This window comes from Erpetoichthys calabaricus, chromosome 18 (assembly GCF_900747795.2).
Source record: "Erpetoichthys calabaricus chromosome 18, fErpCal1.3, whole genome shotgun sequence".
Lineage (NCBI taxonomy): Eukaryota > Metazoa > Chordata > Cladistia > Polypteriformes > Polypteridae > Erpetoichthys > Erpetoichthys calabaricus.
Window position 1 is genome coordinate 65,475,970 of NC_041411.2, and position 18,484 is coordinate 65,494,453.

The following is an 18,484-nucleotide window of genomic DNA, read 5'->3' on the forward strand; positions in this document are numbered from 1 at the left end:
GGGACTCATCCTTTCCATATAGCCCGGAAGTACGAGGTAGTCACGAGGACAGAAGCCCTGAAGTACTTCCAGGCTGAAGAAAAGGCAGTTCTTCATTAGAGCTGGAAGTGCTAGCCAGTCACATGGTCGGAAGGAGCGAAGTACTTCTGGGTCAAGGACTATTTACAGGACTGTCGGAGACCCAGCAAGTGAGCCGGAGTTGGGAGGTAGAGGACAGAACTTGCTGGTAGGTGTAGAGGAGAGAATTGTGATTACTAGTGTATTTATTTGCCTGTTTATTGGTGGCAGTGGTGCTTGAGGAGCACTGTACAAAAAGAAGAAATAAAAACAACTTCTTGGTGCTTTTAAAACGTGTTGTCAGTGTCTGTGTGTCTGGTATAGCGCCATCTAGTGTTACTATATATATATTTATATAGATAAATAGATATACAGTCATCCCTCATCCATGGCGGGGGTAACGTTCCAGAACCCCCCACAATAGGTGAAAATCTGCGAAGTAAAAACCATATGTTTATATGGTTATTTTTATATTGTCACGCTTGGGTCACAGATTTGCGCAGAAACACAGGAGGTTGTAGAGAGAGAGGAACTTTATTCAAACACTGCAAACAAACATTTGTCTCTTTTTCAAAAGTTTAAACTGTGCTCCATGACAAGACAGAGATGACAGTTCCGTCTCACAATTAAAAGAATGCAAACATATCTTCCTCTTCAAAGGAGTGCACGTCAGGAGCAGAGAATGTCAGAGAGAGAAAGAGAGAGAAAAGCAAACAATCAAAAACCGATTGGTGCTGTTTGAGCTTTTTAGTATGCAAAGCACCGTGTGGGAAGCATATCGCTTGACAAAGCAGCCGCAAGAAAGGGAGCAATGTGAAGGTAGTCTTTCAGCATTTTTTAGACGAGCGTCCGTATCCTCTAGGGGTGCAAACAGCCCCCCTGCTTACACCCCCTCCATCAGGAGCAGAGAATGTAAGAGCAAGAGAGAGAGAGAGAGAGAAAAGCAAACAATCAAAAATCAATAGGTGCTGCTTGGGCTTTTAAGTATGTGAAGCACCCTGCGGGAAGCATATCGCGCAATAAAGCAGCCACAGGTAAGCCCAGCAAGGAAGGGAGCAATGTGAAGGTAGTCTTTCAGCGTTTTTTGAGGTGCGTCCGTATCCTCTAAGGGTGTGAACAGCCCCCCTGCTCACAATATATTTGAGGAGTTTTATTTAATACGTAATACGCGCTCTGATTGGGTAGCTTCTCAGCCATCTGCCAATAGCGTCCCTTGTATGAAATCAGCAGGGCAGACCAACTGAGGAAGCATGTACCAGAAATTAAAAGACCCATTGTCCACTGAAACCCACGAACCAGCGGAAAATCCTCGATATATTTTTAAATATGCTTACATATAAAATCCGCAATAGAGTGAAGCCACGAAAGTCGAAGCGCGATATAGCGAGGGATTACTGTAGATATCCATTAGAGGAGAGACATCAGTATTGACCTTTCATCCTGGAACACTAAAGATATCATGTGGTTCACATAATCTGACTGCAACAAAACGCTCCAAAATGGTGGTGTCTATGAGAAACTAAGATGGCATCAGAAATGATAATACATTATTTCAACAATAGTAAATACCTTAGCAAAACAAAAATCATTGCAGATTTTGGATCCTTCATGTTTCCAGAGCCAAACTAAGAGAAATAACACTAAGAAAAACATAAAGAGAAGCTCAGAAAAACATTGAATAAAATGATCAATACCACTACCAAGTTATAGTATATATACAGTCCAGCTTTTTTAGCACAGAACTTCTTGTTATAATGTGAGTCTTGGTGATTTCAATACCTTAACTCAAAGACAAACAGTGGAAAAGCACTTCGATTTAATCCTTTGAATTGTCACTTGTATAATGATGAGTGGATGAGAAGTGGGAATTGCTTCATTTCCTTTGTGGAAGATAGAAACCTCAGAGAAACCGATGACTTCTATATTAGGCACTGCAAATGTACTCCTGAATTTAAAGAAGGCCTTTTTACTGAAATGATAATGAGCACAAGAACGTATTTCTAGCCGTGTGATTTAAGATATCTCAGTGGAGTCATACAAACTGTTATTTTTTTAAACATTGAATTAACATTTTAACAAGTACATGCTTTCCATTTATCTGTGGTCATGTCACAGCTTTTTGCTATAAACCATAACTTTTTAGATTTACAATGTCTACACTTACACATTTTATTTTCTACTTTGTCAGTTTGATGACCAAATCTTTAATGTCCCATTAACTCAAATGCTTAATGCTGACTCCAGAGGGCTTTGTGGTTATGAAAACGCAAAAAGTTCAGAGGAAAGTAAACTTACTGAATGCAGCCAGAGACAAAAATTGAGCTACCAAGGGCAGCAATGGCTAAGCAGTTTATCTTTCTCCACCAGACCCAGCTTCAGTTAATTCTTATGTAACAATCCTCCCTGAAGATGGGATTTCAGTGCTTACACAGATTTCAAAAGATAAAACAGTAACAGTGGACTACAAAAACCATCCAATATTTGCACTTTGTTCAGTTAAGCACACTCATCTATTGAGATGTGCTATTTATCCATGTATATGTTTATTTTCCAGCCCCCACATCCAGTTCATAGTATAGATTCTGAGATGTACAGTAAGAAAATAATGAAAAGATTGTATGCCGTATTTTGTCTTCCGTGTGTTCAAATGATGGATTTAGGAAACGTCAGGTTAGTAAAGAAGGAAAGCTGTGGCGTATAAGAAATCAAGGATAACAGAAAATAGAAGCATTCCAAGAGAGACAAAGAATACAATGGGTGGGATAAAGTAAAGCTGAAGTCTGACATATCTAGGCCAAGTGGCTGTACTGCCCACTCAGGCATCATATAGTAAGGTATACACCACACTAGTGTCCATTATTGTGGTTAAATCGTTTAGTTCAGCATTTGAAAGGAGGCGTAGGAGCAGATCTGTTTATTCTTAGTAGGTTCTCATCATTAGGGCTTAGACTTGCTGTCCAAGAACAAAACTAAATGTCTGAAATGTGGGGCTTTCTTCCTATCAAGTCCACATTAAGTGAACCTCTGGTGCCAGAACTGCAGGCTTAACCACAGTCTAAAAGGATGTATGGTTAGACAGTTACCTCAAAGATAAGTTTGGTATTTTTAAAGTGAAAGTCATTTCTACACAATCATGGTATATATATTGTTTTAATAAATTTAAAAATCCCTTGCTTGTTCTTGCAGTTTACAATAGGGATGAAGGGTACACAGGTCAAAATGAAAAAAGGCTTAAACTTACCAAAAAAACATCCATTTTTCCAGGCAAGAATATTATCAGATATTAGTTTGCATCGTGAGATTCCACAAATACTGTAAAAGAGTGCATCCATGTTGCTTTAGAGAATATGAAAGAACCAGCCTCGACACACACAAAAAAAGGTTTGGGGCAGCCACTCATATTTTATACCTGGCTGCAAAAGGGCTATTAAAATCATACTAATGTGCTGTGGAATATGGCCGGCAGTTCATCCCGGCCAATATCCCCAAGCCGCCAGGTGGAGCTCTCCCTGCAGCATGGAGGTGCCCCGAAGGCCAGCAGGGAATCCTGAACAATGGGGTTTTTATCCACAGCCCTGCTGGATACCATGGGGGCCGCTAGAGGACGCTGTAGAGAGGCCCAAGGATTATTACGTGCCCTACGCCCTGGAAGTACGTCTTAGTCACAGCGACAGGAGGAATCACGTGCTTCCGGGATTAAAAAGAGAACTTTTTATCTGACCCGGAAGTGATGGAAAATCACATGGACTGGGGGGTTGGAAACATTTCCAGGTCAAGGACTATAAAAGGACCATGGGAAATCCCAGACGGTGAGCTGAGTTGGGAGGCAGGGTGGCTAAGTGTCTGGGAGAGGAGGATTAAGTATTGTTTATTGTGGATTTATTGAGTATTGTGGAGAGGAGGGTTTTTTGTGCACTTATTTATAATAATAAATATTATTATTGGACTTTTATCTGGTGTCTGACATCTGGTCTGAGGGTTCAAGGGGTCGACAATGCCTCTATCTTATTACAGCGCATAGATTGGAGTACAAGAGTAAACTGAGGTACATGGAAGATGGCTGATCTTTTAAGGCAGTCAACCGGAAGTGATGTCATCGAGGCCCAGACCTGGAAGTGACATCATTCTTGGGCCTGAAACCAGAAGTGACATCATTCTTGGGCCCCCTGAAACGGAAGTGGTGTTGTTATGGCTGAATCAGGCAAAGTTTCCCGTATTCTGTCTGCAGAAATAACATATGAAGTTTTAGTGCACACCGCCACCCCCTGGCCTGGAGTGGAATTACCTTTATTTGGTCCATTTAGCACTCCTCCTATGCGTACATGTACGACAAGAGGAATAAGAAAAGTAAATAAAATATGTGTGAGAGTCGGCCATTTTAAAAGAAAACCATCTCTGCACCTCATCTTGCCAATAGTCTGTCCCTCCATGGAAATTCCATCAAAGGAACAACATGCACAATTTTGTTCATGCTAACTTGGAAATGGCATTTCAAATGATCTTTATGGCTTTGTATATGTGTTAGAGAAGACGCTACACTAAGTCTGGGAGAATGTGCAAACTCCACACTGACAATGACCAGGCACACGATTCAAATCCATGACGCTAGATCCGTGAAGCAGCATCAGTGCATGATTCTTCTGCTCTGCCCCCCTATATAAGAGCTACTTATCTATACAATATTCAATTTCGTAATAAACAACATTGCCATTGTTAATATTCTATGGTTCTGTTTTAGCCTGCAGCAGTGAAATGACTCGCATTTAATACATTTGGAACTGCAGGTGGCTTCAGTAATGGACAAAAAGGAACATATTATATTTTCCTCTTCGGCTGCAAGTAGTCATCCAAGGAGAAATCAGTGCTACAGACTCACAAGTCTGCTTTCAGTAGGTCTTTCATTCAAGTGTTCACCTCCAACCTAAGAGGTACAAGCCACAATTTTAAGGTATCAATGATTACAACAAGGAAGTCAAGAGTTTTTGTTTACATCCCAGATATGTACATTTTCTCACCATTTCCCCATTACATCTTGCCTAAAGAAGGGGCCTGAGTTGCCTCGAAAGCTTGCGTGTTGCAACCTTTTTAGTTAGCTGACAAAAGGTGTCATTTTGCTTGACTTCTCACTATAACCATTTCCTCGAAAGATAAAATTGCTCTAAACCACTTCAGACACATATTTGGGTTTGTGCTAATCAACCTCCTTTGTTAAGTCTAAACTCCACCCATGATGGCGGCTATGAGCAGACAAGCGAACAGGAAATGTATTCTTACCTCGTAAAATGTCAAGAATCTGTCATAAAATAATTATTTCCAGTTTCCTTTCATTATCACAAGAATGCCTCATAAAACGCGGAAGGCATGTTTTCTTAAATAGGAACTTTTGCTGCTTCAAAGTGGACATATCTAGTAAATTTTAAGGCTTTTTAATTTACTTATGGTCTTACGTACCCTTATAAAAAAACTTCACTTTAGAACACAATTTTATGTGGCAAATTAATTTATGATTGGGAAGAAATAACTTTGACTAGAAAAATACAGGACTTATTTGTTAATTGTCCTCACAGGTGGCGCAGTGGTAGTGCTGCTGCTTTGCAGTAAGGAGACTGTGGAAGAGTGTGGGTTCGCTTCCCGGTTCCTCCCTGTGTGGATAGCGTTTTGAGTACTGAGAAAAGCACTATATAAATGTAATGAATTATTATTATTATTAATTTCGGATATTGTGGGGAGAGGAACAAGGAGAAGTTGATAGGTATTTTGAGGTTCTTGTAAAAGCTCTAAAGTAAATTGTGGTTAGAAAACAGGCAGAATGGATTGAAACATAAAAGTTTGATTAAGCGCAAAGATGTAGAAAGTCTGGGAGAAGGAAGTGAGAAAAGCTTTCTTAAAAATTCAAACAAGCAAATGAAGTGTGGCACTCAATGGAAGAACTTTTGCACAATGAAAATGCTAAAGTGAGTTACATTGTGAAGGTTGAAGAATGCGTCCATTCCATACAGTGCTGACCTCTTACGACTTTAGCCTAACTATACCTCAAACAAAGAGTACCTCGATATTCCACTCTCCTCCTTTTCATATAAGAACAATTTACTTATGGTTCTGCTCAAATCCCTTAATACATGAGGAAAAAATGTGTTATATCACCTTTCAGACATGGCCAAAGGGTCTGATTATAATTAAGGAAATTGAAAACTTATTGGAAACATCCCAAACTAAATACCGTAATTAGCCTTTGACATTCTACAGTGTTAAGAAATTACTTTCTCTCGACTCTTATCAAATTGGATTAATATAATTATTTGCTTGACATTTGCATTATGTTACTTAAACCCTCAGAAGGATTTTTATTTCATTCTGACTATTATGATACATTTCCCCCCATAAATTACACATAATTTTGCATGCACTTACTGCAAATGCACTCTCAGTTCAGTAGTTATTAATTTAATTGCATTAGCAACTTGTGAATCTAATGTGATTTTCTTTGCTGTTTCCTTGTAAGTAGAAAGTTAACTTGTTTTATTTCTGAAAAGAATACATATGTTTATCCAAAGAGATATATATTAAGGTATGTCTAAAATGGGAGAGTGGCTTATCCACATGTCAGCAAACCATACAAATTCCTCCCTTTCTCTCTCATCGTCGGTTTTGATCAAGTGCACAACAAAGAGCAAAAAGGAGTGATGGTCTCCAGAAAGAGTCAAAAACCAGGCCATAGATAGGCCTTACCCCAGGTAGCCAGGCCCCAAATCTCATTAAGGCAGACAGCACAGGCCCAAATTAGAGGACAAGGCTTATTAAGTTGAAAATGCTTGAAATGTCCCAAACTAGATTAGAAATGCCTGCCCCTCAAGGGAAAGAAAACAGTCAGACGTCTGGCTTGAGGGAAAATCCAACAAAGCATGTTTATAAATGGACAACTGCTGACTCCCTCAGTGTGTGTAAGAAGACTCTTTTTGTTTGGTGCATTGCAGTCTGTTAGGTTTTTCTACCCAAAGAAGTGTAACTTGTATGTATTTTGTTCTGAGCTCTTCACTTGTGATGATCAATTCTGTAACCTTGTTCTGTAACACTTGTTACCAGACAAGTCTCCCAGACTGATACTCGATTAGGTTGATGTCTTTTGTTAAGTCACTTTGCATAAAAGCGCATGTTAAGCAAATAAATGTAAATGTAAACTTTTTACTTAAACAAGGAAGAACAAAGGAAGAGGGCAAAAGGTAATAAGACAATCCACAGCGACACATTCTAATCTGTAAACCAAAAATCATAATCCAAAAACAGAAGTATTTTCAGCCACAAAATAAGCATGTGTGGTATAATTTTGTTGAAAAAATAAATTAGTTCTTAGCAAAATTTGCATTTTAGAGGTCATCTTATTTCTCTATGAAGGTAAAATAAATAAATAAATAAATAAATAATAAATAAACATATGAACATCTTGGCCATCTTGGCCCTGTAACATAGCAGAAACAAAAATTTAAAAAATCGTACTGCAATAAAAATAAATCTCCTGCTCAAGTGACATTTACTTGGTCCATTGATGACTTTGTGCAGATGACAAAATTAATTCTGGACTCACCTGTCTAACAGCATTTTAAGGATAAATGATAGTAATAAAAACATGAAAAAGAATTCTAATGCTAAACTTTTGCATACTTTGGCTTCAGATGTTTTAACACAAAACACCATTTTTCGATTTCTTTTTATGACGGCACAAAAAAACACTTTTAGAAAATTCAGCAATTGGTTTTCAATTACAGTAGTACTTTTTCATATAGAATAGATGACTGGACTACAAATTACCATTCAACAGTTAGCACTGCCTGTTTGATTAATTTGTAGCATGGTAGTCATTATTCTCGGTCTTACTTATAGTGCTTTCAATGAAAAACAGTATATAGCCAAAGACATTGGAAATCATTAGCCTTTATACCACTTCCTGGAGGGTACAGTGGTTGGCTGCTGATTTACAGCCAAGGTGGTTATTAGAGTCCTATTCTGCCTGCTTAAAGGAATGTATTTGAATTCTTCTTCTTCTTCTTTCGGCTGCTCCCGTTAGGGGTTGCCACAGAGGATCCTCTTTTTCCATCTCTTCCTGTCCTCTACATCTTGCTCTGTTATACCCATCACCAGCATGTGCTCCCTCATCACATCCATAAGGCCTTGCTCTTTTTCTCTTGCCTGGCAGCTCTATTGTTAACATCCTTCTCTCAATATACTCAGCATCTCTCCTCTGCACATGTCCAAATCAATGCAATCTCGCGTCTCCCAACCGTCCAACCTGAGCTGACCCTCTAATGTCCTCATTTCTAATCCTATCCATCCTTGTCACACCCAATGCAAATCTTAACATCTTTAACTCTGCTACCTGTCTCCTGCTTTCTGGTCAGTGCCACCGTCTCCAACCCATATAACATAGCTGGTCTCACTACCGTCCTGTAGACCTTCCCTTTCACTCTTGCTAATGCCTGTCTGTCACAAATTACTCCTGAAACTCTTCTCCACCCATTCCACCCTGCCCGCTCTCTCTTTTTCACCTCTCTTCCACAATCCCCATTACTCTGTATTGTCGATCTCAAGTAATTAAACTCATCCACCTTTGCCAACTCTACTCTCTGCATCCTCACCATTCCACTGACCTCCCTCTCATTTTCACACATGTATTCTGTCTTGTTCCTATTGACCTTCATTCCTCTCCTCTTTAGAGCATATCTCCACCTCTCCGGGGTCTCCTCAACCTGCTCCCTACTCTCACTACAGATAACAATTTATTTGTATTATTAAGAAAAATAATTATTTAAAAGCATCTGCCTCACATTCTACATGCAAAAACAAAAAATAACAAAACAAACAAAAAAAAAATCCTTAAAAATGTAGCATTGTTGTGGCTCAACCAGGCAGTTCTCAAGTGCATTTGCTGTTCAGTCACTAGCCAGATTTCTATCCAAGGAGTTTTTGCGAAAAAATATTTAGCGCTTCAAATTTTTTTACCGATATAGCTGATGGAAATGCTAATTATTGATAAAATGTTGTACGTCGACATAATATTTTTCCGTTTAACTTTAGCGCATAAATTCCATATCGATACTTCAGATGTCGCAAAAACTACATTGGAAACACTTTTTGTCGGAAAACAGGGCTTTAGCGCAAATAAATGTGTCATATTTTCATCACGTGCAATCAAAACGAGAATGGCGGAGCGGTTCGCATGGTCTGATGAAGAGTTTTTTTTTTGATTAAACGTCGTTATTTTGTATTAATTCAAATTTCAGTTTTAATTAAAAACCTTAAGGGAAGCAGGTTACAGTACTAATTCAGTTGTTATCGCACTGAGAAGGGATGTTGAAAGGTAGGCTCACCTGTACAGATGCGATGCTGCAAACACAGCTGCATCATGGGCACTTCCAGGAGTGCCAACGCAAATGTCTCGTATCATGCACCTGTCATCAACAAGGGCCTGGAGAACAATAGATGGCCACCCTTTGCGATTAATGTAATCACGGTAGCCTTCTGTCGGGGGAAGAATAGGCACATGCGTGCCATCCAGCGCACCGTAAATCTGTGGCACAAGATGCACCAAGGAATTGCGGTATGCAATTTCATTGGCCTCCGCTACAGTTGGAAGTCTGATATAACGCCGCATTAATTTTTCTTTAATAGCGGTGCACACAGCATATACACATCGATGGACGGTAGTTTTACTAACCCCGAAAGTTTCTCCAACTACCCTATACAGTACTTGGCACAGGTTGCCAGCTTGTAAAGGGCGATGGCAATCCGCTTTTGGGTTGGAACCGGTGGTCGGTGGCAACCTGTGATGGGCGCAACATCAGGATTGATGAATCCACACAACATCTCAAACGTCGGCCGTGTCATTATAAAATGTTGCAGCCAGAGATTTTCTGTGAAGTGTCTCTCCACCACCTCCTCCCAGAAGGTCTTATTCCGTCGTCTCTCCCATACCCGTGGGTTCGAGCTATAGGGCTATCAGACAAGCAACTGCTTCATTCTGCTGTCGTCTTCGGATATTATGTACAATTCCAATTATTTGTGAAACTGAAATAACAGTAAGCTGGCAAATTTCAAAAAACTGTCTGAATAATCTCTCCATTTCTTTGTTTCTTTGTTTAGTGGAGGGGGTGTAACGTGGAAAACAAAAGGTAGATAACTTGCGACATACACAAAATTATGTATGGAAACGGCTCAAGGGCAGATTTTTTTCGCGATACAACAAAACTTATGCGACAGTTCGTTTTGGGGGGGGGGGGGATGACGTCATCACGCACACCATTTTATCGATAAAAAGCCAGTTTGATGGAAACAGGCTGGAGACAGCAAATTTCGCACGTTTTTTTTACGTATATTCTGTTTGTCGATAACAAAACGTCGCAAAAAACTGGATGGAAACTTAGCTACTGTCTGCTGCTGCCCTGCATGCTGTGTCCTCGGTAATGCACTCCAGTTGTGCCAATTGATAGTCAGCCAGTCACGAGCCTCCTCATTGCTTTTGCCACAAAACATGGAAGGAAAGCCAGTTTTGCTCCCCTTACTTTTCAGTAATTCATAATTTTTCCTCTCAAAGGTAACATCTGATTCATTGATGTATTGCCTGTGGAAAAAGTCAACAGTTCTAAAAAATTGTGCTAAACGCATGCTTACCTTCTTCTTCTTCTTCTTCTGGCTGCTCCCGTTGGGGGTCGCCACAGTGGATCATCTTCTTCCATATCTCTCTGTCCTCTGCATCTTGCTCTGTGACACTCAGCACCTGCATGTCCTCTCTCACCACATCCATAAACCTTCTCTTAGACCTTCCTCTTTTGCTCTTGCCTGGCAGCTCTATCCTTAGCATCTTTCTCCCAATATACCCAGCATCTCTCCTCTGCACATGTCCAAACCAACGCAATCTCACCTCTCTGACGTTGTCTCCCAACCATCCAACCTGAGCTGACCATCTAATGTCCTCATTTCTAATCCTGTCCATCCTTGTCACACCCAATGCATATCTTAACTCATGTTTACCTTCTAATTAGACACCTTGTTTTCTGATATTTGTAATTTAGCATCTGGAATTAAAAGATAAATCCATAACTCAACCTTCAAGGAACTCCAACAAATGTAGTTTTTCATTTACCATTTAACTGTAGTACCACACCTCTTGTACTCCACTTTGCTCTCTATTACTTTTTACAGTTGTACTTTCTAAACACTTGAGTGGTAGGTATTAAAGGTTGCGTTTGGAAGCTGCCTTAGATAAAGATGACTGCAAGATAAAGAATATTTTCTGTACCACCTTTTTCAAATTCAGGGTCACAGGGCTCCAAAGCCAGGAAGAGGCAGGGACCAACCTCAAATGGGATGTCCCACTACAAAACACACTCACTCAAAACAGGCCACTTTAGAGTTGCCAGTTAATTTACCCTGCACACCTCCTCACTTGAGGAGAATTTGTAAATGCAAAACAATTGCAATTATGCACCTACAAGAAATGTTCATTATATCCCTAGGGCCTGTTTTTCTTGATGAATCTAAAACGATATGAAATTGTTAAGAAAGCCACGGTAGACCCTGAGCATCTATCTTTTATATAATAAAACACTAGTCCCTCTGAGCAATCTGATTGGTCGGTTTGGCTTTGTTGACACAGCAAAAGAGGAAGTGCCAGTGTTCAGTTGAGCTCAAAATGTTTTGCTGCTGATTTTCCTTCATACTCCACGTCTGATGCTTCTCGTTTCAGTGTCCAACAATAGTCGGCCAGCATGAATGGGTACCATTTGCTCTGATAGCACTTTTCCATCTTTGCATTGTCCTGGTGAAACCTTTCACCATGTTTGTCTCTGACTGCATCAAGATTGGCAGGGAAGAAGTCCAAGTGTGAATGCAGAAAATCTTTAGTGGCACATGCTTGTATTTTCATATCGTGGTTTTGTATGCTTGAAAGATGTTAGCAACCAACTAGCATTCTGTAGTTGCCAAAAAAATTCTCAACAACACCTTTTTAATGTCTTTCTTGTGAATTCCTCAATGCAATCTTCAAACCGCTTGTCACTCATGACGCGTCTAATCTGCCTTCCTTAATCTTGGCATCAGTTATTCATGGAAACATATCTCAGGTATTGGACTCCTTCACATTTCTTGCTCATCACATTCACTAATTTTTTCATCCGTCCATGTTTTATATGAAGAGGAGGCAAAAATATCTCTGTTGGGTTGAAAAGCGGTTTATATGCCACACTTTTCTGCCCTCATGTAGCGGACAGGTCTTTTTTAATGTAATGAGACTGTTTAGCATGGCTGTCCCATTTCCAATAGTTGGCATATCCGAGTTGCATTCCTAGTAACAATGTAACTACTTTTAGATCATCACTTCATACCTGGTGGCATGGATCGTGGACTATCTTAAAGACAGACCTCCATATGTGCGTCTTGGGAACTGCAGGTCTGACATTGTGGTCAGCAACACAGGAGCGCCACAGGGGACTGTACTTTCTCCGGTCCTGTTCAGCTTATATACATCGGACTTCCAATACAATTCGGAGTCCTGCCACGTGCAAAAGTTCGCTGACGACACTGCTATCGTGGGCTGCATCAGGAGTGGGCAGGAGGAGGAGTATAGGGACCTAATCAAGGACTTTGTTAAATGGTGCGACTCAAACCACCTACACCTGAACACCAGCAAAACCAAGGAGCTGGTGGTGGATTTTAGGAGGCCCAGACCCCTCATGGACCCCGTGATTATCAGAGGTGACTGTGTGCAGATGGTGCAGACCTATAAATATCTGGGAGTGCAGCTGGATGACAAATTAGACTGGACTGCCAATACTGATGCTCTGTGTAAGAAAGGACAGAGCCGGCTATACTTCCTTAGAAGGCTGGCGTCCTTCAACATCTGCAATAAGATGCTGCAGATGTTCTATCAGACGGTTGTGGCGAGCACCCTGTTCTACGCGGTGGCGTGTTGGGGAGGCAGCATTAAGAAGAAAGACGCCTCACACCTGGACAAACTGGTGAGGAAGGCAGGCTCTATTGTAGGCATGGAGCTGGACAGTTTAACATCTGTGGCAGAGCGACGGGCGCTGAGCAGGCTCCTGTCAATCATGGAGAATCCACTGCATCCACTGAACAGTATCATCTCCAGACAGAGGAGCAGCTTCAGCGACAGACTGCTGTCACCGTCCTGATCCACTGACAGACTGAGGAGATCGTTCCACCCCCAAACTATGCGACTCTTCAATTCCACCCGGGGGGGTAAACGTTAACATTATACAAAGCTATTGTCTGTTTTTACCTGCATTATTATCAATCTTTAATTTAATATTGTTTTTTTGTATCAGTATGGGATTAATAAAATATCTATCTATCTATCTATCTATCTATCTATCTATCTATCTATCTATCTATCTATCTATCTATCTATCTATCTATCTATCTATCTATCTATCTATCACAGATGTTCCAGTTGTAGTTGTTGTACCATATATGTATACTTATAATATGAGGGGAAGGTACATAAATGGTACGTGATAGGAACATGTAACAGTGATTTTTATGATCAGCAGGCCATCATCCCTAAGATAGACCTAAAAGTGCTGAGAAACCAAAATCTTCATTTCCCAATGTAGCCGGGGTCATATACATTGTAAGACCCAAGTATGGGTCTTTTCAAATCAGCAGAATTATCACTCAGTCCTTGAGGCTTATTAGGCTTTCTTTTCTTTATGCTATTTCTTTTATTTTTTATGCTTCCTAATTTCCCCCAGTAGCACCTTTTAAACTTTCCTCCCTCCTCCCAGAATTCTTTTCCTCTCCTACTTTATCTCTGTCCATAATTCATGATTTTTGTGATATTTTCATCTCATACACTTTCCTACGTTTCCAGCCTGCTTGTCCTGGTGGGATTAAAATATGAACGCTTAATTAGGAAGAAGGAAAAGTCATTGTCTGATTTCTTTGAAGTGCTTAGTAATTTATGATAAATTAAACACATCACTTGAGTGCCATCATAAGGCCATTTTTTTTTTTTTTTAAGTTTTAATTGAGATTCAGGTTGGTGATAAGAGTGCCCATTTCTGATGTCTGCTAACAGATATAGGACACCAATGCAGGTTCAAATTTCACACATCCATTTCCCAACAAAGTGATTCAAGGAGATCGGTCTTCATGTCAGGCTTCGTAAAAGGCATTGTTCTCTGAAGAAGTCTTTAAATGTGTTCTTCTTGATAATTCATTTTCTAAAATAAGGATTCAGACAAATCCAGACAGACTAGATAGGGTATCTCAGTATTCAGAACAGGTATTGGAGGATAACTTCAAATAAGTTCAGCTTGCTAATTAAATAAAGCAATAAAAGGAAAGAGGCTGGAGCAGTGGGTAAAGCTGCAGCTCACAGTGCAGAGAAATTGGGATTGAATCGCTGCCTGGTCTCTGTCAGTGTGGAGTTTGCATGCCTAATTTCCAGTTTCTTCTTCTACATCCTAATGCCGTATGTGTCAGCTCAGTTGGTGATTCTAAAATGACCGAGTGTGAGAAAAGGTGGTGTAGGCATGAACATGCGATGGACTGTCAAGGGCTGACTCTTCGCTATGTTCAGCGTTGCACAATGCACCTCTACGACTGGACTAAGCGAGGTTGAAAATGGACGGATGGTTGGCCTTGTAGGTCCCCCATCCTGTGCTTCTTCATGTCTTCCACTGATTGCTGCTGGTTAGACTGTAGCACACTGGCACCCATAGGTGGAATTAAATGAATGAAGTAGATTCCAAGAACTACAGTAAATATAAAAATTGCAAGCATTTTGATTTCTTGTCTCCTTTCAGCAGTTAAGCAGATATGAACTTTCATTTACTATCAGTTACCAGAAAATCCTGAAGTGCTCAAAGAGAACTTGCCAGTCCTGTAGTTTTTTAACCAGTCTGTCAGTCTTTATGTTAATTTTCATCATGTTTCTTCTTTTCTTTTGTTAAACAGCCATGACTTCATCGGGGAATTCACTACAAGCTATCGGGAACTTTCTAGAGGACAAAGCCAGTTCAATGTCTATGAGGTGAGACGTGAAAAAGGAGACCTGATTGCCCTCAGTTACAATCCAACCAAACAATAGCTGGAAAACAGTGACTGCAATAATATGAACATACACATACATATTGTATATAGCTATTGTAGAAACAGGACCATGCTCTTACAGAAATGGGTTTCCTCCAAGGGCATTGCCAGCTTCAGCACTGATTAGGGGATTAGAAACCCCTTTCTGGTAATGCTGTTACTAGCTAACAAATGTATTAGATTGGGCAGGGGGGAATTTCATTCATACGCACTTGTCCATGCATGTCACAATGCAATGAGGGAGCAAGAAAGTGTGGGCTCTTGAAGATCAGGAGCAGGATGGATTGAGGGGCCTCTCAAAGTTTAGGGACTGGACAACTGAGATCTGGAGCCCCAGATGCCCCCTGTGATGCCACTGGTTTCCTCTAGTTATATTGCTGCGTACATTTATTCAAAGTTACTGTAAGTGTATTATGTTGGATTTTTAGCATCCTTCATTATTAAGGATTTTCTTTAGCTTTTGCTGGTATGCATCTCTTCAGAGCCAAGCCAAGCTCCTATCCAGATTATCTTGGACCTTTTATTTACTGTCGTCTAAAGCCAGTATATTTAGTAGACTGAAAGATGCTTAGTCTGGTGATGGTACAGGGGATGTTGTCCTAGTGAAACAGTGACAAGGAGAAGTGAATTAAGGATCAAGGATGGAGATTTCAGCCACACTGCTCCCAAAGTGAAAACAATTGACAAAAATCAAAGATTTAGCAAATATGGACAAGGATCAAAGAGCCGGAAAATTCAAAAGTTTATTCAAAAAAGGTTTGTATTGGAATTTGTCAGCTGGGATAAGGAAGTGACCATTCCGAACAACTTTTTACCCCAATTAGTAATTGGACAAAGTTCAATTGGACCTCCAAAGATACACCCGCTAGCGATGCAAAGCCAGCCCTGGCAACCAGAGCAGGAAATGGAGCCGACCATACCTACACAATATGGTGGCAATAATGTTAAAAGTAAAAATAAAATTAAGACTTACTTACAATAACTAACAGTAGGTCCACAATCAACGGCCCTCAAAAATCCCCAATGAAGGTGTAGAAAGACACCAATTGAACCAGGAAAGGATGGAATAATTATTAATACGAGATCTAACATAACGGATGGAGTAGGAAAAGGACTATCAATGCCCTGGGAAACGGGTGATAACCAATGCTGCGGGCATCTGAGGCATCACATGGAGGCTGCACCCTTTCCACAAGAAATTGTGCTTAATAATCAGAATGCTGGGCCTTGTCCTCAACTAGGAATTTAACTTCAGCCATTATGTTAACTGCCCCATCTTACCAGGTTGGGTTGTATCATAGCTGAGGTTCATAAGGCCTGTTTAGTGTACTCTACATTTCTGCATTTTGCCACTTGCAATATGTTGAAAAACACGATAAATTTAGAAATGTAATTACAAGAGGTGAACAAAAGTAACTGACATATAATTTATCATATACGGAATTGACTTGGAAACATCAGCTTGAGTTTTTCTTACAAAAATGAATTAAAGTTACCATCATTTCTGTTATGTTGACATTTTGCAAGCTACGTAAAATCAATGTCATTTTCTTGTTTGTGTTTCATTAGGTATTAAATCCAAAAAAGAAGGGAAAGAAGAAAAAATACATAAATTCAGGCACAGTAAGTATTACATTATTGTTGCTTCTTTGGAAATCAGTCTTTACCCAATTATAGACCCTTTTAAAGCTAAACAAAGTTCAAAAAGTCACAAAGGTCTTACTTGATTTTTTTTATTTGATTTTGATATACTTTGTTAATCCTCAAGGGGAAGTTCTCTTTTCTGATGACGTTTGGGGTGGTCGGGGCACAGGGTCAGCCATTGTTCAGCATCCCCACAGCAATTTTGAGGTTAAAGGCCCGATGGAGTAGGATCCCTTCTGGCAGTCGTGGGATTTGAATCAACAACCTTGCAGATACCAGCGCAGATCCTTAGCTACAGAGCCACCATTATGTGCGGATTTGATGACAAATCTGTGAAGGGTGAAGTTGGAAAATAATAGTGAATCACTAACATGTCCAAATTTGCTTTTAAATAAATGTTTAACTGTTCTTGATGTTGAAATGTTAGTAACTGTCTGTTATTTGAAACGTGTAACTATTTAAAAGTCAGTAACATTTAATTGGATTGATAAACTATTAAGAGCCTCCCCCATCCCACTTGCTAGATGTAAGTGTGAGCAATGCAAATATTTCACAATTTTTAGATCTATGAGTATTTCTATAAGGCTTTAAAAAGTGGAAACACACTGAAGAATGTTCACCAAACCAACTCCATGTAGTTTTGCTTTTGTTGAACTTTTTCTTCTGCACACCAGCTGCTTGGTGTGTGGGTGTGTTTGTGTGTGTCCTGCGGAGGGTTGGCACCCTGCCCGGGATTGGTTCCTGCCTTGTGCCCTGTATTTAGCTGGTATTGGCTCCAGCAGACCCCCGTGACCCTGTGTTTGGATTCAGCAGGTTGGAAAATGGATGGATGGATGTATTACACTAATGAAGGATAAACTTGTAAGACCCATTTAAAGTGCCAGGCAGTGTGTGTACATTTACAATAAAAGCCAGTTAGCTCAAAACAATTAGCTTTTGCTTTTATATAAAAAAACAATTTTAAGTTAAAAAATATTTAATTTTGTGGTACAATATGCTCAATATAGGCGTTGACAGCACATCAGGTTCTGCAGCTGCAAGAAGAGGCTCTGAATCTCAGTTTTATTGCTATAATTACGTTACGCTTTTCAGCACACTATCTGGGTCTGTTGTAAATGTAAGCACTTGAGGGGTTTGGGCTGCTGCTGGAAACAGAATCACTTCAGCTTGGTCACTATCCATTATTGAGGAAGATACCTAGTCATTTCTCACAAAACGACATGATGAGATATTTGATTAGCTAACCAAAAGATTACAGTGAATGTTCTTTTGTCGTCTAGCGTTCCTTTCTTGTTCATTATACATATTCAACAAGCTCCGTGTGCAACATTTGGAGTGCAGCTATAAACCAATCTTTTTTATGTTTACAACACCATGATGACCATCATCTGCTTTGAAACCGTAAGATGGAGATAAGTATAATAATACTTGGATTTAAAATTCCACCCCACCCTCCCTTTTTAAATAAGCTTTCAGGAGATGTGCCAAGCTCCTGTTTTCACACTAACGGAGAACATTATTTCATTAGTGCTGCAGCATTCTATTGTGACATCTCATTTCTCCCCAATTTCATTAGCACGCCGTAAAAGATTTACTTAATCCTTGATCCCTAGAGTTAGGCAAGTTCATTTGTGCCCTGCTTTTGTTCCATTGCTCTTTTCCCTCTAGAAATGGCAAATAG

General features: G+C 40.0%; 1 protein-coding gene across 1 annotated transcript in view; it reads left to right on the top strand.

Annotated features, from left to right (window-relative positions):
* The window catches only part of cpne9 (copine family member IX), a 737,722-nt gene that overhangs the window by 516,865 nt on the left and 202,373 nt on the right, over nucleotides 1-18,484 (top strand). The window contains exons 12-13 of the mRNA XM_028824197.2: nucleotides 15,025-15,100; nucleotides 16,729-16,782. Coding sequence (XP_028680030.1) covers nucleotides 15,025-15,100; nucleotides 16,729-16,782 — 130 coding nt within the window. The remainder of the gene's footprint in view (nucleotides 1-15,024; nucleotides 15,101-16,728; nucleotides 16,783-18,484) is intronic.